This window comes from Girardinichthys multiradiatus, chromosome 24 (genome assembly GCF_021462225.1).
Source record: "Girardinichthys multiradiatus isolate DD_20200921_A chromosome 24, DD_fGirMul_XY1, whole genome shotgun sequence".
In the NCBI taxonomy this organism is placed as follows: domain Eukaryota; kingdom Metazoa; phylum Chordata; class Actinopteri; order Cyprinodontiformes; family Goodeidae; genus Girardinichthys; species Girardinichthys multiradiatus.
The window spans coordinates 22,278,714-22,304,208 of record NC_061816.1 but is presented as its reverse complement, the minus strand read 5'-3'; the positions used below and the strand labels follow the sequence as shown (position 1 = coordinate 22,304,208).

General features: G+C 39.9%; 1 protein-coding gene across 1 annotated transcript in view; it reads right to left on the bottom strand.

The window, feature by feature from the left end:
• The window catches only part of spega (striated muscle enriched protein kinase a), a 71,172-nt gene that overhangs the window by 40,723 nt on the left and 4,954 nt on the right, over positions 1-25,495 (bottom strand). The window contains exons 2-9 of the mRNA XM_047354734.1: positions 13,406-13,434; positions 12,803-12,931; positions 8,963-9,005; positions 8,108-8,137; positions 6,032-6,130; positions 3,436-3,781; positions 1,846-2,694; positions 442-884 (exon numbers count right to left, since the gene is read on the bottom strand). Coding sequence (XP_047210690.1) covers positions 442-884; positions 1,846-2,694; positions 3,436-3,781; positions 6,032-6,130; positions 8,108-8,137; positions 8,963-9,005; positions 12,803-12,931; positions 13,406-13,434 — 1,968 coding nt within the window. The remainder of the gene's footprint in view (positions 1-441; positions 885-1,845; positions 2,695-3,435; positions 3,782-6,031; positions 6,131-8,107; positions 8,138-8,962; positions 9,006-12,802; positions 12,932-13,405; positions 13,435-25,495) is intronic.

The window sequence follows — 25,495 nt, the reverse complement described above, 5'->3', positions numbered from 1 at the left end:
TTTTTTGTCTTACCCTCTTTTATAATTATCACTTTCATGACCCCTTCAGGTCAGCACATTATTGCTTTACATACTTTAACAGTAACTTCACACCACCTGCAAGGACCTTCTGTCCTGAAGTGGTTTGACGTCTCATCTTTCTCTGGGACATACTGGTGCACTTTAAAACCCAGTTGCATCAGTGTTTGCTGTTTTAACATGTCTGGACCACCGCTACATCCAACCAGCAGTAAGAAGGTTGGCATTTAAAGCTTTAAACATTTAGGATTTAAGCTGAAGTGGGTGGGAAGGTTTTAGTTTTTAGCGGTCAATAAATGGATGTACACAGAAAGCAGAAAACCGAGGATGTGGTACTGGTGTTAAAAAGGCGGCCACTGGACATTTTCTGCATTGAGTTATGATTTTGAAATATACTAAACTAAGTCATTAACAAAGTCTTACCTTCCCCTGAAGACATTGGATTTCTTGAATGGCCTTTCTTGCTTTTGTGTACCCGACCTTCCCTTCTTCTGCTTTCATGGTTCCCTTTGCTTTCATCTGTTGGACCTTCGTCTTCCATGGGCTCGTCCTCCACCAGGATTGTGGGGATGTTCACTTTCAATGCGGGAGAGACCCTTCCCACCTCAGCCCTCCTCTTTTTCAGTAAGGGGCTAAGCGGAGGAGGGAGTGTTGGTGTCGGCCGGTTGGGTTTGGGTGGATATTGGGATGATGGTTGCTTTGCTGTTACAGGGGATGATCTCTTCCCAGTTGGGCTGGGGGATCCCTGATGTGATTTTAGCTCTCTTTTTGGATCTATTCCCGGATCTCTGAAGGAGGACGAAGATTTGAAGGAAGTGGGAAGAAGTGTGTGTTTGTCAGCTGCTGGTGAGCTTCGTAGAGTTTCACTGGGTGGATTCAAAAAGAAACCATTGCATAACACTTACTAATGTGAAAAACAGTAACTATAGAGACAAACAAAAATCTCAGAAATAAACAGAAGACATTTTTTCAGTGCTTGCAAAAGTATACCCACCCTTTAAACCTTTCACATTTTATCACGTTACAAACACAAAATTGTTTTTGATTAGAATTTATGAAAAACTGGGATACAATTGCTCCCCACCCCCTTTACTCTGATGCCCCTAAATAAAACCCAGTGCAACCAATTTCCTTTAGAAGAATGCACATCAGGCCCCAATGATGCAGTAGCTTCAACTCCTTCAACTCGTACTTGAGTGTGTTAAAGAGTGTTATAGTGGGCCGAGATAGAACAAATTACTGGACTTAAACGGTACAGGTCCAAAAATGTGGAAAAATCAGATGACACCGGATGCAAAACATTATATGTGGTGAAAAACTAAAACCCTGAAGATGTTATTGCCACATTGAAACATCGTGGTGGCAGTAGCATGCTGTTGGGGAAGTGTATCTTCCTGTTAGGAGCTGTAGAAGACCTTAGACTGGGGCGGATGACCCCCAAACATGCATTTAGAGCTACAATAAAATGGTTTAGATCAAAGGAAATTTATGTGTTAGAATGGCCCAGTCAAAGTCCAGATCTAAACCCAATTCAAAATCTGTGGCAAGATTTTAAGTTAATGTTTAGAGACCCTCTCCATCCAATCTCACTGAGTTCAAACCATCAGTGTGCAGACCTACTCTATAAAACCTGCAGCTGTCAGGTCATTTTCCCTCCACTTCACAACTACTCATTACTTCATGATTGTCTATCATTGCAAATCCCAATAAAATAAATCAAAGTTTGTGATTGGCAAAATGTGGAAACAAATATAGGGGGTTGAATACTTTTGCAAGGGACTGTATAATTACACAAACACACAGTTATCAATACATAAAATCTCCAACCTGATTAGACCCTTTTTGGTTGACGTTGCCAGTGGTTGTCCTGGCAACTGCGGAACTGGTGCCGTTTCCATAGTGACTGAGCTTTTCCCAGAGCTTTCTCGGGATGAGCCCTTAGCCGTTCGTGCCACATTATTCCCATGAGGATTCTTACTTTGATATCCTAAAGGTCCGCCTGGGATCTGTGGAGGAACCTGGGACATATGGTCCCGTTCCATCCCTCCAGCTTTTCCTTCATATTCCAGAGCACGCTCCCTGGATTCCAACTTTCGAACCACATGCTGAGGAATGGGCTCTATTTTCCCTGTGTTTATCCTTTCCTTCTGCGACAGCTGCTCAGTCGAGTATGCCTTCTTTAGGCTCGATTTCCCCACAAGTTTCTTAATCCTCTGGAGCTCCTCTGCAAACTTGTTCTGGTAGCTCTGAACCCTCTGGGAATAGGTTGTCTTGTCCTCCAGTGAGGAGGCCCGGTGCTGGAATGCTGCTCTCTTTTGGGCTACTCCCTGCAGGATTCTTCCCTCCTCTTTGCTGGGGCCTCCTGTCTTCTTTCCACTGTCATCTGAGTCCACGGATGCCGCCCCTCCTGACAGATCCACACTTTTCCTTCGCTCCTCAAAGGCCCGCACCTTGTCAAAGATCTTGGGTCCAGCACGGGCCAGTTTCGGAGTTATGATAACATCGCAAGTGCCAGAAATCTTAGATGCTTGAGGGTCTTCAGTTTTGTCTTTATCAAGGCTTTTGCTTAAAGTTGGCTGGGTAGAGGGTGGGGGGACATGAGAGGAGAGCCCCCACGATTCCTCAGCAGTTTTGTTCCTACAGGAGTGAGGATTTGGGGGGAAACGGAGTTGTGGAGTTAGAGATCAAGCACAGTTTTGAGGATTTGTCGTGGAAGAGAAGATGCCGATAAATGTCTGTTTGATTATTTGAAGTTCCATGTGTTTTGTCTGCGTTCTGTGTCTCGTGTCATGACCAAAACATAGTGATATGAGATTTAAAAAGGAGCAAATGATGCACCAGACATTTATGGCCTCCCAAGAGCTTACCATAAATACATATATCCAGAAAAAAACTCACAGTTTAAAGCAAAAACTCATTCAATAAGTGAGAAAAAGTACCTCAAAAATCATGCGGAGAAAGAGCTTGTGAGTCTGAAGATCATTAACTTGTGATAACATTCATGCTAATATCAACAACCCATGCATGCCACTGCAAACCTAAAAAAGATAATCCAAAAGTGAGGATCTGCTCTAAAAAACATGCAGTGGATCAGAAGCATAAATCACAGTTTTAAAAAGCCCTAATCTGTTAGAAATAAGTCAAGTAGCATAAATGCTGCACAAAATCTCCTCCCTAATGGCTTTAATTAATATCTACAATATGAACAGTGATATAAGCTTTGACTGAGATGAACTGAAATCAAACCACAAAGCAATCCAACGAGTCAAAGGAAAGTGTGACCAGAATTAAATGATGGGAAGAACATGAAATGAATGAAACAAATGGGTCTATGGTGGGTATAATATTGTGCAAAGTATCAATCTGGGATTTGTGGCCAGTCTTTTAGTGGAATCCTGGAAATACAAAGCCATGTGCTATAAGGGCATAGAAAATGTTCTTCCTCTGTAGAGGCTGAACATGCTCCCATAGTAGTCGCTTCCAACAGAGACACTTTCCTCTGACCCTTGCACGGGCCGGGCCAGGTTAGCATGAGACGCTCGGATTAGAGGTTCCACACCGAGGTGACGGACGGGGGCCGCCCCCTCGGTGGGGCCCCCGCTGAAGGCTTGCCTTGCTGGGTTTGTGGGGTCCAAATACGGGCCTGGAGGGCGGGAGCCCAGAGCCCGGAGCTCTCGTTCCACTACAGGGTCATAGGTGCCAGGGAGGGTGGCCCTGCGATCTGAAGCGTCCGGGTTATAGTCCATCAACCTTCCTCCATCACCTGTGGAGTCAGAGAGTGAGAGTACATACTGGATGAAAATGTACGATTAGGGTATCTTTTTGCTTTTTTTTCCCCAACAGCATAGAGCTACTGGTTAATGTTTAGGATTTCTTCTGGTTCACAGTATAAACCATGTAAGGTCACAGTAGGGCTTCATGGCAATGTTAGTAATAGCAAGCCATCATGGACACCAGTTAACTTACACCGATTCATAACAAATGTGGTCTCAAACCACAGATCATATGATCCCAGTTATAAAACACATAATAAGTGCTGAAGGCGTCTTAAAAGGTCTGTTTCTTGTTCCTTTTCATAGAAAGTACTCCTTCCTCAGTGCTTCTGTGTTTAGCTGTGTCTCTTTTCTTGACAAAGCTGTTGGTGGACCTATTGCTGGGCCTAATTAAAAATCTTTTAAACACTTTAAACGCATTGCATAGTTAACTAAATTTCACTGTATTGTGCTGAAATGATTTGGACTGAACCTGAACCAAATCTGAATTGGACCTGTTTATCAGTGCCTTGAGATGAAAATTGAGATTACAAATTGGAATAATGGGAATAACTGAAATTGAAATGAATGAAAATACCAAATGTGCCAGAATTATGGCGAGAGATAAGAACAGCCATCATTAAATGAGAAAACAACAGAACCGTCGCTGCAGTAATTATACTCTTGTTAAATTTCCTTATTGTTTTGTGTTTTATAACCAGTCATATAATCAGAGTTAAAGTCTCTGTCGGAGTTGGACGCTGACAAGTTTCATGAACCATTTTTAATTTTCGTGTTTTGAGCACTTCATGCATCTAATTTCATAATATTCACAACGAAAAGGATTTTAATCAAATGAGAGGTGTGGCAGTGCAAAGCTCCTGATTTCTGAGCTGACACTGACAACCGTCCAGCTCTAGGATCATTATTAAGTAAGAAACATCTTCAGATATAAACAGTCATTTGATTGCTTTTAAAAAAAATAGGAAATACTACAGAAAATGGAAGGGCTAACTTAAAGAGGGGCTCCCTCGTAGCAAATCAAGTGATGATTGACACTTTAGTGATGAGCAACGGGGACAGAAATGCGATAGCAGCAAAAAGAAAGAGCTGTCAGCGTCTCGGGTTAACGAAGGAGCTCCTGAAACAGCAGCGGGGGTCGGGGATATAAAACGTCAGGCTGCTTGAACGATCGAGTGAACTGATACTGACTCAGCGTGAACATCAGAAAGCAAAATACATCAGTTCTCACTTTCTGAGAAGCCTAACGGATAAATACACCTGAAGCCTCCTGTTTTCTTTTATCTGGACTGCTTTAGAACAGACGGCCGGACGGAGGGATGGATGGATGGATAGAGGGAAGAATGGATGGATGGATGGATGGACGAAACCCTGTTTAAAGTCTGTTATAGGTTACTTCTCCTGCTTAAATCAATATTTTAGAAGGAAAACACATCTTGTTTGTGTTTATAAGACGGCTTTGCAAGATTTTTTTAAAAACATAAGACAAAAAAAAGTCTCCATGTTTTCCACAAAATTTGATCATCTTTACCTTTGTTGTTGCTTGTTTCTAGAGAAATAAGATGAAAGAAGGAACAAATAGGGAAAGGGGAGATATATAATAAGTCTGTCAATACTTTCAGTCTATTCAAACATCCAATTTCCTGGTTGGAAATGGATTGCGGGTGTGTTTGTTGCACTTCCACAAATTAATAAATCCTGCTCTGAAACTGTTTTCATTGGCAATATGTAGACTTTGACAAATGAAGACAGATGAAGGTAAGAATACCAGCAGAACGTTAGTTTCAAATTGTTTTTTTCTCATTGTTTTTTTGCATTATTCCCCTATTTTCCTCACACTAGGAACACAAGCACACACAGTACTTTCTCCCTGTTAGAAACTAGGGCAGTGTGCCACACTGTTGCATCACACCACGAGGGATTAGTATATATCAGATTTCATCCAACAGACGTCAGTGACAACCACCATTAAATCCATCAATCCACACTCAAGCACAATTTGTGTTTTTGGCTTCTCCTCTGGCGGTGCAGTAAATCCTCAGGAATGTGACTATAAAAAATGTTTTCAGAGATGTTACATTTGAAAAGGCCACACTCTGGAACAACATCCGCAAGCAGTGGCTGCTTGAAGCCATAAATGTTTGTGTGTGGAAGCCAAAAGAAGCTGAAACGTCGAATAACTGATGTAAAAAGTGCTGATCTGAACAAAATCATCAGGATGAGCAAAAACAACTAAATACCTGATAGTCCTTTCCTTCCAGCCTTGTCCTGGTGCCTCCCAGGCCCTTCTTTGGTTTCCATCTGAGGCTCGGTGGTCTCATCTTCTGTCGTCTCAGAGTCTGAAACAATATGACCAGAAATAGTAAATAGCAAACAGGTAAGAATTTAGGAAACAAGCAAGCTGAGGCAAAAGGTGAAAATCACAGGATCCTTCAAGAGTACTGAGAGTGAATGAAATGGATTCTAAGCAACGTGTGTAATGAAGCCATGAACAGACATAAATATGAAGTGGTGAGACACCGAAATTAGTATTTCCTTTTAAGAATTATGAGTAATAAACTCAAAATTACACTTGCTTTCCCTTCAATTATTTAATTTAGAAATATAGCTGCATGTAAATGTGAAATAAAGTAGAATTTTTATTAAATCTAAAGAAAACAAAGGAGAGAAGAAAAGCCCAGGCCTTGAAACTTCAAGAGGTGATGATTAAAAGATAGAAAGATAAGGGCAGCGTAGAGTCGCTAACTCCTTTTAATGACATACAAGGTACATTGCAGGTTGTCCTGCATCAGATGTAGCCTAGAGTGGCAATGCACCTCCCCCACCTGTTACTGCCAGTTGTCGGTCAGCTGAGAACCATGACAAAAGGTACTAATTTCCCTAAACTTTAACACCCGTTAAAAAGTGGTTTAGTCACTTTTTTTTGAAATTTTTCTAGTAGGGAAAACTATAAAATAAATTACTGGGATGTCCAATAAGAGCAGTGTCCAATTTCTGAAACAGTAAACATTAGAAACAAGATAATATAATTAGCACATCTGTCTGTAGTAATGGGGCAAATCAACACGCTGAAACCCCTTTTTCAGGCTCACATTACTTAAAAATAGCTTACAGACATAATAATCTCTGCATGGAGGTTTACTGTAGAATTAGAAACAAATTTAGATGGTTTGCTTATATTATATAGCATGATATACTGTGACACAAAGTTATTGAAACAAATGTTAGCATCAGTTTCAGACGTTAGCATGTACTGTCTGTACAATAAACAGCTGAGTGCAGGTCCACTACCTGTTAGTATTAGCCAGCTAAAATCAACCATTCAGGTTTGCAATGCTGCTTTAAAAACAGCTGTATGTCTGACATAGTATAAATAGCTAGCATGTGCTAATATCTTAGCAGCTGTGCTAATGCAGTTGCAAAGGTAAATATCTGTTTTTGTTCCATAATTCTGAGAAATACATGCCGTTGGAACAGAGTATGTATGTCTAGCTCTCGATTGGATTGGAAACAGGACTAATTTACTTGTGGAAATAAACTTCTTAGATCATTTTTCTTTCAAAGATAATAAAATAAAATTAGCACTAGGTGTGGATATTTAGTTTTTCAACAATATGTGGTAAATCTTAGGTAGCAACAAGTATAAAACAGTTGTACAGTTCACTATTTTTTGATAGCATAAAACATTGTAATCATAATATTGCAAGAAACAAGTTGCAAGAGTTAGCATATCTGTAGGTACAACAAACAGTTGACTCCAGGCTTGCTATCAAAGTCAAATTAACAAGATAAAAATCAACGTTTTAGGCTCCCGATGTTAATTTCCAGGAAACAAAATGGCAAATAGTGATAAACATACACGGCAATAATATGTGCTCATACTTAGCAGTGATAATACAGCTGTCTAGTTTCATGACATAAATATAATATACCACAATACTGGGAAGTTCTGGGAGTCAGTACTATAAACAGCTGACTTCAGGCTCCATTCCAGAGGGGAAACATAGCACCAACTATTACAACTATGTGTGGTAATAACTGAGCAACAGCTATAACAGTTATGGTAGTGTTTAACAAAAAGAAAAATCAACAAAAAGACATTAGACAATGGAAGAACTTTCTAAATGCATGGTTTAGTACCTTAGAACTGTAAACTACACTGTTTTTGGTCTAACCGGCCTGAGCCTACAGTAAAGAAATAAAAACCCATGAATTCAGATGATAAAGGAGAGATCGATGGATGGATGGATGGATGGATGTGAAGGGGGAGAGGGGAGAAGGGAGGGAGGCAGGCAAATCAAGACGGGAAGGTTTACCATAGCTTTGCTTTCGGCAGGAGCGGAAAACTTCGCTTCCATAGTGGCAGCAAGAGAGGGCAGACGGGAGAGCACCGTTACTATGGAAACCAGCATCTCTCTCACCCACACGACCAATCCTCTTCGTACCCATTAGAGTCTAAAAATCACCAGCCAAACTGCTGGGTGGCTGACAGATATGTTTACTGGTTAGAGAGCCTGTGAGAGAGGAGGAGGACGACAACCACAAAATAGGTTGCACCTCATTGCGCCTCACATCAAGTCAAGATCCTCATTAGATCATTTCATGAAGCAAAGATAAGCACTATTAGAGAGTGTGCCTTTTTGTGGCACTGGGTATGTAGATCCACCAGTCAGTATATTATCAGGTTAAATATGTTAAAGACAAAGCGAGGGAAACTATCCCAGCAATGTAAAAATGAGGAGAGCGTGAAGCTTAAATTGTGTCATAAATGGGATTTTGTGAAGTTTGGGTTATCAGTTGCACAAAAATTGCCAAATATTATGGCATAGTTCAGAAGGGATAGATGTTTTCCACTTGAGGATTGTTTTTTCTTTTTTTTTTTTGCAAAGAGGCAGCAGTGCGATACAAAAATACCACTTTGTGGGGGTGGATGTACAATAACAAAACCCACTTGTGTGCAGTCAAACAGCAAAACATACAAATAAACTCAGGCAATAACAAATTCCGTATACCAACTAATAACTGCTGGAGTGAATATCAGTGGAAAAACATGCTGATGAAAGCTAAACCGAGGCGGAGAACAAAAGACTGCAGCAGTTTTCCGACAAAACAAAAAAAGAAAAAAGAAAGTCTACATGGTACAGTAGAATAAGCTCATACTGACAACACACCATGGGTGAATCTGCCAAATGTCCGTGTGGAATGCCCAGTTCTCTGAAACAAGACACAAAAGCGCAATGCATTATTCAGCACCAATCGTAGCGAAAGATTCAAATTTGCGTAAAACAAAATGATAATTTCCCACTTACAGTGGCGGACAATTGAGGAAACACAATGGAATATTCAGCTCTATTAAATTCACGTACTGATGTCTAATCTTGTTGTTTTGCTCTGTGGAAAGGAAAGTCATTCAGTTGCACTTAAGCAACAAAAAATGTCCTTGCTTCCAGCTGTGAGATGTTTGAGGGGTTTCATGCTTGTACAGTCTCTGTCAAGTCACCCCACAGCTTCTGGGCTTTGACTAGGCCCAGGACTTTCCATTTCTTTGGTGTCAGTTATTCCTTGGTGGATGTATTGCTATGTTTTGGGTCATTGTCACATTGAAGGGTCCAGTTCTGCTTCAGCTTTTATTTTTTTAAAGATCATCTCCTATTTTCCTCAGTCACCCTCTGGTACACGGTAGAATTCATGGTGGAATCTATGAGAAGGAGCAGGCCAGATCATACTGCACCAAAGCATCCCAAACTATGATACTTCCAACTTTTTTCTTCACAACTGGTATTAGATTCTTTCCTAGAAGGCTGTATTTGATTTTTGCCAAATATGTTTTCTGTCCAAATAATTCCATTTTAGACGCAGCTATCCAAGGAACTTTCTTTCAGAACTCCTAGCCTTTGTCTACTTTCTTTCTGGCAAACTTTAGCCTGACCTTCATGTTATACTCAGAGAGCCGAAGTTTCCTTCCAGCACACCGCCTAAGAAAGTTAAACATGTGCAGTCCCTTACAGGCATGAACTTTAATATAAACAGCAGCAAGAACCTACTGTAGGTCCTGAGATGCCATTTTAGGGTTTTCTTTCTTTCTTTAACATCTTGCAGTCTGCTTTCAGGGTGAACTTGCTTGAACTGCCAGATATGAGCAATTTGGCATTTGTTTTGAATGTCAATCACTTTTACATGGGAATGCCTCATTTCAAATTATATAGACACCTTTTTTAATCCCTTAACAGACTCATAGACTGCTTCAATTTTCCTCCTGAAGACCTCAGACAGCTCCATGAATCTCACCATGCTATTCACCCTCACAACAGTCAGGAGCACCAAACTAAATGTATGAGGTTTAAACAAGGCAAACCTCAAGTGCATGTTACATGATGGGATACACCTCAGTGTAATTTAGGTTATTTTTAAATTAATTAATAAATGTGGGCTGTCCTACATTATTTCTCACCAGAAATCAAATTTGTCTATGTTATTTTAGAGAATTTTCTAAAAGGTATTATCTTCAGTTTGTTTCATCTATTAATACTACTTGGATTTTTCAGCATTGTTAAAATTGATATTAAATTTCCTTTCGCCCATTTGTCTAAGATATAAACAGACTTTCATAGGGATATCAAATTTTGTCACACAATTACTCATTTAAACATTGTTTCTGCCTTACTCTAGGAACATTCCTCACAATTGTATCACGCTGATCCTGATCTGGACTGGATTCAACCATTTTTGTTCAAACTTCTACAGTGAACACAACTGGAAATGTATGAATCCTCTGTTATTTAGGATAACACAAATAAGGAGCATTTATGGTGCGTTTTTGGCACCAGGACCACTGTAGAGTTGAATTATCACTTTCACTCTCTCCGCTACATTCTCATACTACTCTCCAGTTTTGCGTTATTTGCTGTTTTTTCAGCTTTTAACTCTGTTCTCTCTGTTTTTTCTCTTCTTAGAAGCTACATCTGACTTGGCTCTGTATTTAGCTGTGACACCTTCCTGGAGGGAGAGCATTGGCTGAGCTGCTGTTGCCAACAACTTAATGCTCACCTTATACAGATGATCCACCTGGCCCTGTCTTTTAGCCCTGTCTCTCCTAGACGTAGCTACTGGCTGAGCTTCTACTGTGACTAACTGTATGTGCTCTTTTTCATACTCTAGACTTGAAAACTGGCTCAGAGTTCATCTGCTTAGCTGTCGTTCTCTCTACAACCAATAACATTTGACTTTTTTTCCTATAGAAAGTACTCCTTGATCAGTTCTTCGGTGTTCTTTTTGTGTCTCTGCTCTGTTCTCTCAAACCCCCAGTTGGTCGTGGCAGGTGGCCACTCACACTGAGCCTGGTTGTGGTTCTGCTGGAGGTTTCTTCCTGTTAAAAGGAAGTTTTCCTCTCCATTGTCGCTACATGCATGCTCAGTATGAGGGATTGCTGCAAAGTCAACGCCAGTGACTGTCCACTGTCTCTACATGCTAATCCAGGAGGAGTGAATGCTGCAAGTCACTGACTCTATGCAATCTGCTGGGTTTCCTTAGACAGAAAACTTTTTAACCAATTTGAATAATAAACTGAATCTGACTACACTGTTTGATAACTAGGATTAATTGGAATGTATGTACCTGACTTGAAATCTGTATGACTCGATTGAATTGACTTTGTAAAGTGCCTTGAAAGGACATGTATGATTAGGCACTATATAAATAAACTGAATTTAATTGAATTAAATTAAATTTATTCAAGAGTAAAAAATGCAGTCAAACCAGGACTGGATTATTTGACACTGACTGGTGGGGCAGCAAAAACAGAAGAAGAAAAGGCTTAAAGACAAATCTGTAAACACAGAGAAACACCAGCAAGCATATTTATACATTTTCGTGCATTTTGTCCAAGATCTGTTGTTTTAGTAGCTCTATTTTTTTTAAAGCCCAACTCCAAATTTGAAATGGTAATACTTGACATGTGACTGCATTTTAAAAGCTGTAAAAATATCAGATATGTGCCTATAAAGCAGACTTGTACCCAACCCTCCAGGCTGTATCTTTTTTTTTAAAGAGCATCCATGCTGATAAAGCAGCTGAAAAGATTCCTCTCTGGCCAGGCTGTCAATAAGCTCCACAGAGAGCTCCTCAGAATGACTCACTGCTTTTCAGTGGACAGAAAGCAAAAGTAGCAGAAGTGAATGACTCACTTCGCATCTTCCCAGTGGTTGGTGCTTTTTGAGTCATTTCCAGTAATTTGATTAACTGCTGCTTGACACATCCTGCTATAAGCTTCTGCCTTTGTCACGGTTCCTTTTGTTAGGTCCTCGAGGCAATCGTATCGCCAAAACCCAGCGTCAGATTTGGCAACGCTCGGATTTGGTAAATACATTTAGGGGCTTAGTCCAGATTTTGTGAGTTTTTGTGGAGTAAGTGCTGCAGCACATGTCAAGGGTTTAATATTGATAAGAAGCAATGCAAGCATCAGAAAGCATCCTGATTTTGGCTTTTGCCCACTTGTTCGTTCTTGTGCATCGCTGGCCTGATTCCCATGTCTCCACAGAGTGTAGCCTACTGACACACTTTTTCATCGCCCCAAATTTGTGAAACCTGTGCAAATGAATTACTTATTATTAAGAACTGCCAGAGCAGAAATATATATTCCAAAATGGAAAATGCAACCAGAACATTTAGGATTAATGATATGGTGACCAATTGCTCTTTTTGGGTGGTTTCAGATAGAATTGCAGGTCATTTTTAGATAACTACCTTCACCTGAAATTTTTAGACTTTCTAAACTGAGATTTTCTCATACGTTGTCCTTGTATTTATCCATTGTTTTATCACTTGTGCATTTTATTTCTGCAGAACTCCCAGAACATTTCCTAAAATCTATGATTTAATTAATTTTTTATCAGTTTTCAATTACAGCACACATATAAGGAAAATGGTGTGGCATGTTTTTTAGAAATCTGCAAATATCTATGAAAAAACAATATTAATTCAACATTTACATCCAATATATGAAGCAAACTCACCTGAAATCTTTTCTTGGACCAGATCTTCTTCATCTTCAAGTGGTGCCTCTTTTCAAGCGAAATCAAGATTACCTGTGGCTTGACTTCACAAAAGAATCCTTCTCTCAGAAATGATGGAAAACAAGAAGCCTAGGGTGTGGTGTGAGGATCGGCAACAGCAGAATTCAAGACTGGGGAAATAAAACAGTATGCGGCTCCGTCTTTGTTCGTGGGTGTGTTTATGCTCCGATCTGGAGGCAAGGCGGTGAGAAAGACACAGAGACAAGAGATGCTTGGTGTCTTTGTGTCCAAGTGTTTATCCATGGACGTGCGGAGCGTCTCTCTGTGGCGTAGGGGCTGCTTTTCTCCATCTACCCCCACTTTCTGCCTGCTGTCCCTCGTTTAAGAGCGCACTTAAAACAACGGGGGGAGGGGGGGTTGGAAATCAGAGCCTGGTGTGTGTGTGGGTCTTCTCTTGATTGCACTGACTAAAGACGGAGATTGTGACGAGGAGGATAAACTGAAATACAAAACACCAGAGCATTGTGACTTGTTTTCTTTGATGTGGCAGGAGGGAATGATGGAGACAAAGGATAAAGAGCAGAAGTGGAAAGAGGGAATTACCGAAGAATCAAGGAACAAGGGGCAAAAACCTATAAATCACAAATACAAAAAAATCTGCTTCAACATCTCTCCATAATCCTATTCTCCTGTTTGTTTGTTGTCTAGCAAAAAGTGGAAGCCATTAAATATGTATCCATTATATTTAATCTCTGTTGGTTTTAACTAGTGATAAGGTCATTTTCTCAGGTAGCTGGAGGTTGTTAGGACTGGTGGAGCAAGCTCATCATTACAGCTGCATTACACCGCCAGGCACATGATGGATTTCAGAACAGCAGCAATGCAAGAGTTCATCTGAAATTCATTTGGAGGGAAACTAGCTCTGTGCATCATCCTAAACACAACATCCAATATGGTGGTGACAGCATCATGGTGTGGGAATGCCTATCTTTAGCAGAGACAAGGAAGCTGGTCAGAGTTGTTGGGAAGATGGGTGGTGCTAACACAAATTTGATTGGAGCTGCAAAAACCCACTTAATCATTCTAAAAACACAATATAGAGTTACATTAATATACTGTACATATAATTAATTTTATTTCTATTTTTAAAACAAAGAAAAATGTGTTTAAATCACATTTTTACAACCAGTTAGAGAGTAGACTTTTAGAGCATGATATCAATAGAGTATAATTTATAGATTAGATAAAACGTAGCCCACGTAGAGAAATAAAAAGCCTAAGGCCACTCTGGAATTGTTAAAGAGGATCGTAGACCTCTGGTTTAGATCAAATCATATTTATGTGTTTGAATACCCCAGTCAAAGTCTAGACCTAAATCCAATTGAGAATCCTTAAGAGATATGCTCTGTCCAATCTAACTAAGCTTCAACAATTTTTCAAAGAAGAATTGGCAAACGTTTTAGTCTCTAGATGTGCAACTCTGTTAGAGAGATACTCCAAAGGACTTGCAGAGGAACACAAAACATGTGGTTCTACAAAGATGCAGGATGGTAGAAATCATTTGTTCACCACACTTTTCAGAATTTCATTTGTAAAACAATGTTTAAAACCACGTATCATGGTCCTTTTTCACATAGATGCACATGTATGTACTAGTTTCTGTTGGTCTATGAAATCAAATACCAATAAAATCCATGGTGTTTGTGTTCACCCTGAAAGCAAGCCGCAAGATGCTGAATAAAGTCTTCAAAAATCATGAAATGTTATCACAGGACCTACAGCTGGCTCATACTGCTGATATGAAAGTGCATGTCTGTACAATCAGAAAGAGACTGTACAAGAACCTCATACCAACTGTGAAGCATGGAAGTGGAATTTTAAAGGTTTTGAGATGCTTTGCTGCAGGACCTGACCAGCTCATCATTGTAAAACCCACCTTGACTTCTACCATGAATCAGATCGTGTTTGAGGAAAATGAGACTATCTGTAGAAAAATCAAAGCTGAGGAAGAATTGCACCCAAAATATACCAGTCAATCCACCAAGGACTGTCTGATTCTGGGCCTAGTCAAAGGGCTGATCCGGATCCCATTGAGGTATTTTGGGGTGACCTGAAACAGGCTGTACATGCAGGAATCCCTTTAAACATCTTAAAGCTGAAAGAAAGGAGGGGGGCAAACTTTCCTAAGACTGATGTCAGAAACTGTTAGATGGCTACAAGAGGCATCTCAATGATGTTATTTCTGCCAAAGGGAGTAACACCAGCGATTAGGGTGTCGGGTGTCCGAAGTTTTACCTCAGTTAGAAAACAAATGTTGATACCTTTTGGTTAATGAATAAAACAAGCTTTTTTTTGTTGGTTAAGTGCAATTAAATCACTTTCTTTACCATTGAAAAATAAAAGACATAAGTACATGAACCTTATTTAATGAAGAACTAAATATTTATCGAGCTGTCCTAAATCTTGTTTTTTAAATAGCTGTATTTAAATGGTATTCTGTTCAAGAATGCTATGACCTTCATAATCTTGATAAGTCAAATTGAGTAGGGTTGCAATGTCTGTAGTCCCCCCCCCCAAAACCAGTCAGTGCAATCCCTAACAAAGCGCTTAACCTGGCACCTACTTCCCATTGACTGAATGTACATTAAAGCAATGAAAATATGTTCAAATGACAGATGACTGATATTATTTTATCAGGCACTTGTGTTATCCCCTTTCAAAAACTGCCCTGGGCAACTGCCCATATTTCAAAAAAACAACATTGACATCTGTACGCAAGACCATACTTGATAGTGCCTGATTTCTAATTTCCCCTTAGGGATCTATAAAGTATCTTTGAATTTGAATTGAATTGAATTTAATTTGGTGCAAAGGAAACAATTACCTGATTCTTGGCATTATACATGCATCCTTTTTCTAAAACCTTGGCTCATATTCTCATAATCAGACCAGTTTGTGCTCGCTGAGCTTCCCATTTCGTTTTACAATAAATATGATCCCAAACAGGCTCAGATCCTTCTATCTTAACCCCACAGTCTTCTTCTGTTTATCAGCACAGATTTTCTGCATTTTACCGCTGACTTCACTTGCTGAACAAAGTTGCTTTTCAATGTGGTAAAGTGATGCCTGTTTCTGTTGTCTTATAAACAGAATCAATGTGAGATTTACAGGTCCTTCTCAAAATATTAGCATATTGTGATAAAGTTCATTATTTTCCATAATGTCATGATGAAAATTTAACATTCATATATTTTAGATTCATTGCACACTAACTGAAATATTTCAGGTCTTTTATTTTCTTAATACGGATGATTTTGGCATACAGTTCATGAAAACCCAAAATTCCTATCTCACAAAATTAGCATATCATTAAAAGGGTCTCTAAATGAGCTATGAACCTAATCATCTGAATCAACGAGTTAACTCTAAACACCTGCAAAAGATTCCTGAGGCCTTTAAAACTCCCAGCCTGGTTCATCACTCAAAACCCCAATCATGGGTAAGACTGCCGACCTGACTGCTGTCCAGAAGGCCACTATTGACACCCTCAAGCAAGAGGGTAAGACACAGAAAGAAATTTCTGAACGAATAGGCTGTTCCCAGAGTGCTGTATCAAGGCACCTCAGTGGGAAGTCTGTGGGAAGGAAAAAGTGTGGCAGAAAACGCTGCACAACGAGAAGAGGTGACCGGACCCTGAGGAAGATTGTGGAGAAGGGCCAATTCCAGACCTTGGGGGACCTGCAGAGGCAGTGGACTGAGTCTGGAGTAGAAACATCCAGAGCCACCGTGCACAGGCGTGTGCAGGAAATGGGCTACAGGTGCCGCATTCCCCAGGTCAAGCCACTTTTGAACCAGAAACAGCGGCAGAAGCGCCTGACCTGGGCTACAGAGAAGCAGCACTGGACTGTTGCTCAGTGGTCCAAAGTACTTTTTTCGGATGAAAGCAAATTCTGCATGTCATTCGGAAATCAAGGTGCCAGAGTCTGGAGGAAGACTGGGGAGAAGGAAATGCCAAAATGCCAGAAGTCCAGTGTCAAGTACCCACAGTCAGTGATGGTCTGGGGTGCCGTGTCAGCTGCTGGTGTTGGTCCACTGTGTTTTATTAAGGGCAGGGTCAATGCAGCTAGCTATCAGGAGATTGTGGAGCAGTTCATGCTTCCATCTGCTGAAACGCTTTATGGAGATGAAGATTTCATTTTTCAGCACGACCTGACACCTGCTCACAGTGCCAAAACCACTGGTAAATGGTTTACTTACTGGTATCACTGTGCTCAATTGGCCTGACAACTCTCCTGACCTGAACCCCAGAGAGAATCTGTGGGATATTGTGAAGAGAACGTTGAGAGACTCAAGACCCAACACTCTGGATGAGCTAAAGGCCGCTATCGAAGCATCCTGGGCCTCCATAAGACCTCAGCAGTGCCACAGGCTGATTGCCTCCATGCCACGCCGCATTGAAGCAGTCATTTCTGCCAAAGGATTCCCGACCAAGTATTGAGTGCATAACTGTACATGATTATTTGAAGGTTGACGTTTTTTGTATTAAAAACACTTTTCTTTTATTGGTCGGATGAAATATGCTAATTTTGTGAGATAGGAATTTTGGGTTTTCATGAGCTGTATGCCAAAATCATCCGTATTAAGACAATAAAAGACCTGAAATATTTCAGTTAGTGTGCAATGAATCTAAAATATATGAATGTTAAATTTTCATCATGACATTATGGAAAATAATGAACTTTATCACAATATGCTAATATTTTGAGAAGGACCTGTACACCTACCATGAATCAAGAGCTTTTTTGCCAACGTGCATGTTTATTCTAGCCATTAACTTCATCCTGTCTATTTGTAAATTATTTTCCATGGAAACAGATTCAATTTAAAATCTTCACCAAAATCTCCTGCAGATGGAGTGAACTGACGTCTCCAAATGTTATTTTAACCAACCACCTTCTGTTCACCTCCGTCCTCCTCCGTCTATCACCAGCAGGAGCTACTGGCTCCTGCAGAAAGTGAAGCAATCGATACCAGTGTTTTATGAGTGATATGGGATACACCCCCAAGTAACAGTTTGAACGCCCCCAAATCAATAAGCCCATCATAACACAGGCAACGTCCAATGAAAACCAAATGTGCTGGCAAAGGGCAGATTCTGAGTCACAACAAACCAGTTTCAACCAGCTTCTTATGATATCATGTAATGCCAGCCATTACAAGAAAATAATTTGATTTCTGTGGTGCATGTCATTTATTATGCACTCCAGACAGTATTTTGAGAGCTAAAACAACCCTTCAGTCTGCTGTTTGGATGCATAACCAGTTTTCTGCATATGCAGAACTGGGAGACCAACCGAATATTAAAAGACATTGGACAAGTGCAGTTTAGAGCATACTCCGGTTTAATTTGCTTAAAACAACATAAAGGCAAGCAGACTTCACGGAAAGCCATTGATTTTGTGACAGGGGTTGCTTTCTGAGGAGCAGCTGTGATGGATGCTTTCCACGCACACAGCTATATCAGCAGCGAGTCTGGAATAATCTTTCTGCAACACAAAACACATTTTGCTGCTGTTACAGCATGCTGTGATCACAATCTGTTTTTTGTTTTGTTTTTTCCATGCAGAAATATGATTGGTTGTCCCAAACCTACTATATCTTGCATGGAAGCTTATCTGATGGAAGCAAGTATTGCAATACCAGCATGGTTATAGCTTGAGGAATGGTCAATAGTATTTCCTTTATTCACCACTCCACCATATGAAGTAACAGAAATCATAGACAAATCAACTTTTTTTTATATAACCGAAAGAAAACAAATACACCTTCACAATGACACTTCTGTTATTGGGTAATAATAACGTTATAAACTCATTATTCGTTAAGCCGTAAATCATAACCACGTAAAAGGTAACTGTATTTCATACACTGATGCAGAACTACCATTTTGTAAATGGTCACTTTTAACTCCTATCTTGCTCTTTAATTAATGTTCCATAACTGCTTAGTGTTAGTTTAGAACATCTTTATAACTTGATTAATAACAAGTCTATAAGTCTTTATTAGTCATTTATAGAAGAAGCCTTTTTTACAACAAAAAATGGAAAACTAACTACCCTATACTCTGCTTTAAGGTAGTCTAGACGTGCGTCTAGACTACCTTAAAGCTGAAAAGCTTTTCCTTATTGAGCATAATTAATGTTTTGGTTAATAAATGCTTAATTTATTAACAACAGGTTTATAAATAATTTAATAGTTGCTTATAAAGGAGGTTTTTTTGTTACCACCCACCCGAAATGAAGTGAAGTCCTAAATTGCAATTGCTGTAAAAACTGGTACTATCTAAATAATCACTTAAATAATAATAGATACCTGTTCATCCATTTTAAGGTATGACCTAGACCTTTGTCCACATTTTTGCAATGTGCATGAAAAAAAACTTGATCTAAGCAGTCCTTATTAATCACTGGTTTATTCACTTTTAATTAGCCATTTTTTAAGGAAGCATATTACTTAAAGCAAAAGCTTGCAAGATTCTTAAATATACTTGCTGTACATCCACTGTATAGTACTTTCTAGACCATTGTCATAATTTCTGCATTGTGCATTAAAGCTTTGATTAACAACATTTTTATTAACTGTCTATAAGTCATTTTTTGAAGAAGTCTTTTGAAATCAAAGAAAATGTAAAATGACCTTCAAGTATCCTTGGTGTGTATCCTCTTCAAGGTACTATTTATTGTCAGCACAGTGCATAGATAGCAATTTAATTACAGAAAGCCGTTTTAAGAACTGGTTTATTAACTATGTATTAGTAGTTTATTAATGCAGTCTTTCAAAACCTAATGGCATTCTTCAGTTCAGGGCAAAATGAAAGATAGTTTGAACCTCAGAAGGACACTGGCTGATGTTGACAGTGCAACTTGATCCTACCACCTAATCCTGGTTATATCCCTCAGGATTCCTGTGAATGTCTGTGTACTGGCAGGACAGAACACAAACACACTATCTGCCTCAAATGTTGCCTCAGCTGCCTCATCTAAGCTAATAACTTTATTAGCTGTGTTGCAGCCTTCATCCACACTATTTTATTGTGAAATTATCAAGCGGTCATTTCTTTGCCTCCAGTACGCCAAAGTAGACCAGTCAGAAAGGAGCGGTAATAATTTTACTATAGAAGATTCCATATAATTACCCTATTTATTTGCAACTTTTCATTTCGCATAACCATAATTGAAGGGAAATACTGCTGTTGAGGCGTCAATAATTTAGCTAACAGATGATGTTTTCTGAATAATTGTCATTGAGTTGCCTTAATGAAAAAGTGCATTTCCAAGTCATTTTTATTATTTCAAAAGTTCACAAGTAAGTAGATTTTCTAATGGTGTGCAATAACTGAGGGCCCAAACAAATGTGTTGTGGTAATATTTGACTCACCTCTCTGTTTCCTGCTTTTTGGCCCACTCAAACCTGTACTTATGCTCCTCAAAGATGTCCGTGCATCTAGTAGCTCCTTCCGCAACATGACTCATCTTTTTTTCTTGTAGGACAAAATTTCCTGTCTTCTTTCTCCCACACTAACTTGCATTTTTTCCATCAAGACAAGATGACTTCCATAAAAAATGCCCTTCTTCTGTGATTTTTCTTGAAAACTATCCTCTTCGGTCCGTCACTTCCTTTCTTGTGCTCTAAGTTCCATATCTCACAGCCAGTGTTAGTCTATTTCAGGTCCGACATAGTACAACCCCTCCAGTTGAACTCTTCTTCTGCATCCCCCCTCCATCCGCCCAGTTTTATCAGGAGATTAGACCCACTGATACACAGAAACCAGAAAGCATTTTGTTGTCCTCTCCAGCTGAAATCTCACAGATATAAAAGTTTTAGACAAGTGTACAACAGAAGCCTTAAAAGAAATCTGTGATGGATTGATTACAATTCAAATATTGCTTGGAAATACAGTACTTCCAGTTGAGAAAACTACTGACAGTCCGAAAACTAAGGAAAGCGATCTATTTCATTAAGGTGCTACAGTTAGCATGCTAAGAGTCTGTTCAGCAACTCGGCTTGTTACACTTGTGTTACAAACCAGGTAGTAAAAATAAATAAACCTGCAAATTTGGGTACTTTTTAGTTACAAGTGAAAATGTTGGCACATGCTTCACATGTCTAATGATTGGACTGTGCCATGGTGACACATGAATTGTACCATTTAATGTGAGACCATATGTAAGAAAATAAAAGCTGAAGCAGAACCCGACCGTGCAACCTGACAATAAACCAGATCATACCAGTAAATACACAAAGGACTGGCTAAGAATTAAGAAATGAATAGTCCTGGGCCTAGTCAAAGCCTAGTTCTTGATCTCATTGAGATGCTGTGGGCTGTACATGGAAGAAACCCTTCAAACATCTCACAGCTGTGAAGAGGGGGGCAAACCTTCCTCAGACTGATGTCAGATACTGGTGGAAATCTATTGTTTAATGAGTAAGCCAGGTAGTTGTTTTGTTCGGGGTCAGTTTTTTCACTTATTTTTCAAGAAACAAAAATATAATTTGACATAAATATGTGAAAATTTCTTACTAAAATACTAATTATTCTATGTCCTAAAATTTGTTTTGTTTTATGACTGTATCTTCATCTTGCTTTTTTTAAAGCTTTTATTTCACAGGACAGCACCTTTAGGGATATTAAATTACCCAACAGTCCACACTCAATAGAACTTTCAAAACAGAAATGTTTCACACAGAGATTTATCAACTTGTTCTTCTTAGCCACCCTTCAAGAATTCACGCATTTTATTTTGAAACGGACAGAAAATAGATTCCAGTATCTGGTTCATGGAATTCAACAATGCAGTATGTAGTAACACAAGCTAATATGATACGAACCAAGAGTCAGGCTTCTTGTGTAAATTCCCAATTGTCTTAACTACATTTACCTGCAGTTCTCTAAAAATGTGTACTGTATGAGTATTTTCACTTTGAATATAAATCTCCCGTATTCACAAAAGCAATGTTTGCTTCTGCAAACTCTTTTATACTGAGTGTAAAATATTAAATGTTAAATTTCGTTATGACCCTATGTCATATAATATGTATGTACAGGAAGGCATGAAGGACACAAGGGCACAGTGAAAAGAAGAAGGAAGGACACAAGGAAAAACAGTAGGAAGGACTAGAAGAAGGAAGAAGGACACAAGTCGAAAGGAAAGGCAGTGAGAATAACTGAAATAAGATGGAAGGGCACAAAAACAGAACGAAACACAGAAGGAAAGACTTGAGGAAGAAGTAAGAACCCAAAAATGGAAGGGAGGACAGGATGAAGGACTCAAGGATGTAATGGAAGACAGGAGGAGGGATACACGCAATAATAGAAAGAAGCATAGACAGTGCGAAGGACTTAAGGAGAAAGAAAGGACACAAGGAAAGGGAAGATATCACGAAGGGCTTGAGAAAGAAGGTCATAATGACAGAATTATTTTTCCTTGCAAAGCTTTCTTTTTTCAAACCTCATGTCTAAAGCAGGAAAATACTAAAATCAAACACCATAGACTTCCCACCATTTCCAGACTCAGCAGGTCTTTCAGAAATGTGTGGACTCTTCTTCCAAACCATGATTTTACACAGAAGAACACAAAAACTTTTAAACTCTATCTGTAGGTCAGTTATTCAACATTCATGTTTACATAACATAATATGTAACATAAGATTAGAACCCCAGAGACAACCCGCATGCTTGAAAGGCAGTTCATCAAACAGTGATGTCAATAAAGTTATGTGGACTTGAGACGCAGAAGTGCTCTGGTTTCTGATTGGTCTGACTGTCTGACTCAGTGAGTGATGCTCAGCAGCAGCCAGAACAGCCGTTTAAACCTGACCACAGCAGATACACTAACAAACACCCGAAGCACACCGTCACACTCTCTTTTTCATCATGCTGATCGTGATTGAGTGTGACGGTGCTGCTTCTTGACCGTGGCGGTGGTGCTATAATTATCTGTGATGTCTGCCCGTGCAATCGGAGAAGAGGGGGACGGTGTCGTCCACACATATCACTACAGCACGAGCGTTGGGAGCTACGACAGCACATACCAGGACATAAATAACCACAAGGAGAAAGAGAGGAGGGGAGAAGTGCAAGGCAGGCAGGGGTTGAAAAGATAAGAAAACAGCTAGAGCCTGGAAAATGAATGCAAAGAAGAGGAAAAAAAGTTTCTTCCAAAATGGCTCTGAGCAACAAGTGAAAACACACAAGCTTGATAAACCACCCTTGAGAGCATAGAACTTAGCTTTAATGTACATTAAACTAGGATTTTATGCAACAGAACAAAACAAAGTTGCAGAACAAAAATCACTTTCAGTGGGACAAAGCGACATTATCCACACAGATGTACAGGGGTTGGACAATGAAACTGAAACACCTGTCATTTTAGTGTGGGAGGTTTCATGGCTAAATTGGACCAGCCTGGTAGCCAGTCTTCATTGATTGCACATTGCACCAGTAAGAGCAGAGTGTGAAGGTTCAATTAGCAGGGTAAGAGCACAGTTTTGCTCAAAATATTGAAATGCACACAACATTATGGGTGACATATCAGAGTTCAAAAGAGGACAAATTGTTGGTGCACGTCTTGCTGGTGCATCTGTGACCAAGACAGCAAGTCTTTGTGATGTATCGAGAGCCACGGTATCCAGGGTAATGTCAGCATACCACCAAGAAGGACGAACCACATCCAACAGGATTAACTGTGGACGCAAGAGGAAGCTGTCTGAAAGGGATGTTCGGGTGCTAACCCGGATTGTATCCAAAAAACATAAAACCACGGCTGCCCAAATCACGGCAGAATTAAATGTGCACCTCAACTCTCCTGTTTCCACCAGAACTGTCCGTCGGGAGCTCCACAGGGTCAATATACACGGCCGGGCTGCTATAGCCAAACCTTTGGTCACTCATGCCAATGCCAAACTTCGGTTTCAATAGTGCAAGGAGCGCAAATCTGGGGCTGTGGACAATGTGAAACATGTATTGTTCTCTGATGAGTCCACCTTTACTGTTTTCCCCACATCCGAGAGAGTTACGGTGTGGAGAAGCGCCAAAGAAGCGTACCACCCAGACTGTTGCATGCCCAGAGTGAAGCATGGGGGTGGATCAGTGATGGTTTGGGCTGCCATATCATGGCATTCCCTTGGCCCAATACTTGTGCTAGATGGGCGCGTCACTGCCAAGGACTACCAAAGCATTCTTGAGGACCATGTGCATCCAATGGTTCAAACATTGTATCCTGAAGGCGGTGCCGTGTATCAGGATGACAATGCACCAATACACACAGCAAGACTGGTGAAAGATTGGTTTGATGAACATGAAAGTGAAGTTGAAAATCTCCCATGGCCTGCACAGTCACCAGATCTAAATATTATTGAGCCACTTTGGGGTGTTTTGGAGGAGCAAGTCAGGAAACGTTTTCCTCCACCAGTATCACGTAGTGACCTGGCCACTATCCTGCAATAAGAATGACTTAAAATCCCCCTGACCACTGTGCAGGACTTGTATATGTCATTCCCAAGACGGATTGACGCTGTATTGCCCGCAAAAGGAGGCCCTACACCATACTAATAAATCATTGTGGTCTAAAACCAGGTGTTTCAGTTTCATTGTCCAACCCCTGTATATATATAAATCATGCTAATTATTAATTAAAGTCTTAACGTCACATTCAGTCCATCTAATCTAAGTTACCTCACTAATTCACTTATTTGATCTATTCCTGCTACTGGGGCAGAATTTTTACAGTAGTTTTTTGTAAAATTAATTACGTTTGGGTACAGAACCATGAGCTAGTTGGGTTTATTATCTGTGTGCTTCACAAGTCATGAAACAACCTAAAGCTGGGTTAAATTCTGTTTCTTTTTGGCCTCTGGAAAAAACTAGATTATCCCCGATTTAAAATCTCCAACATTCATACATTTATAAAATCTGTACTGGATTATCAAACATATTCTGTATTCTGTAAACCTGTAAATGCCTTTATTTTATTTGTAAAAATAAAAAATGAAACAGTTTAATGAACCTTTTGTTGTTTTTCAATGAGCAGTTATCTGCAGATTCCCTGTCAGTGTCTGAAAATCCAGAATGAAAGCAGGAGTGCATATAATGCGCATGGTGAAAATTCTGGCAAACTCTTGGCCAGTTGTAAGGAAGGTGTACATCTAATAAGGGTTTTAATGACAGATTTTTTAAACACAATCTTAAGCCACCCATAATTGAGCAATGTATTCTTTTCTTAACCATTCAGGGTTCCTGAAACTGCACAGAAAGATGATGGATGCACAAATTCCCAAGGGGCTGATTGCTCTGCAATTCCCCAGACCAGAGGGTTTTACAGTAGAATTTTGCTCTACATCTCTAACCTTTACTGCCCTACTGTATCTAATTCAGTCACAAATGGCCGGCTCCCAACGGACAAAAACATGTTTTGACATGACAAATCAAAGACCAATGTAGAAAAAAATAAAAATAAAGTCTTTAAAGAACCTTCGGCCGCATGTTGTGGACACTCGGGTGAAGAGAGGGGCTGAGCTGTCCACTGATCACCACCTGGTGGTGAGTTGGATCCGCTGGAGGAGGAGAAAGCCGGACAGACTTGGCAGGCCCAAGCGCATAGTGAGGGTCTGTTGGGAACGCCTGGCGGAGCCCTT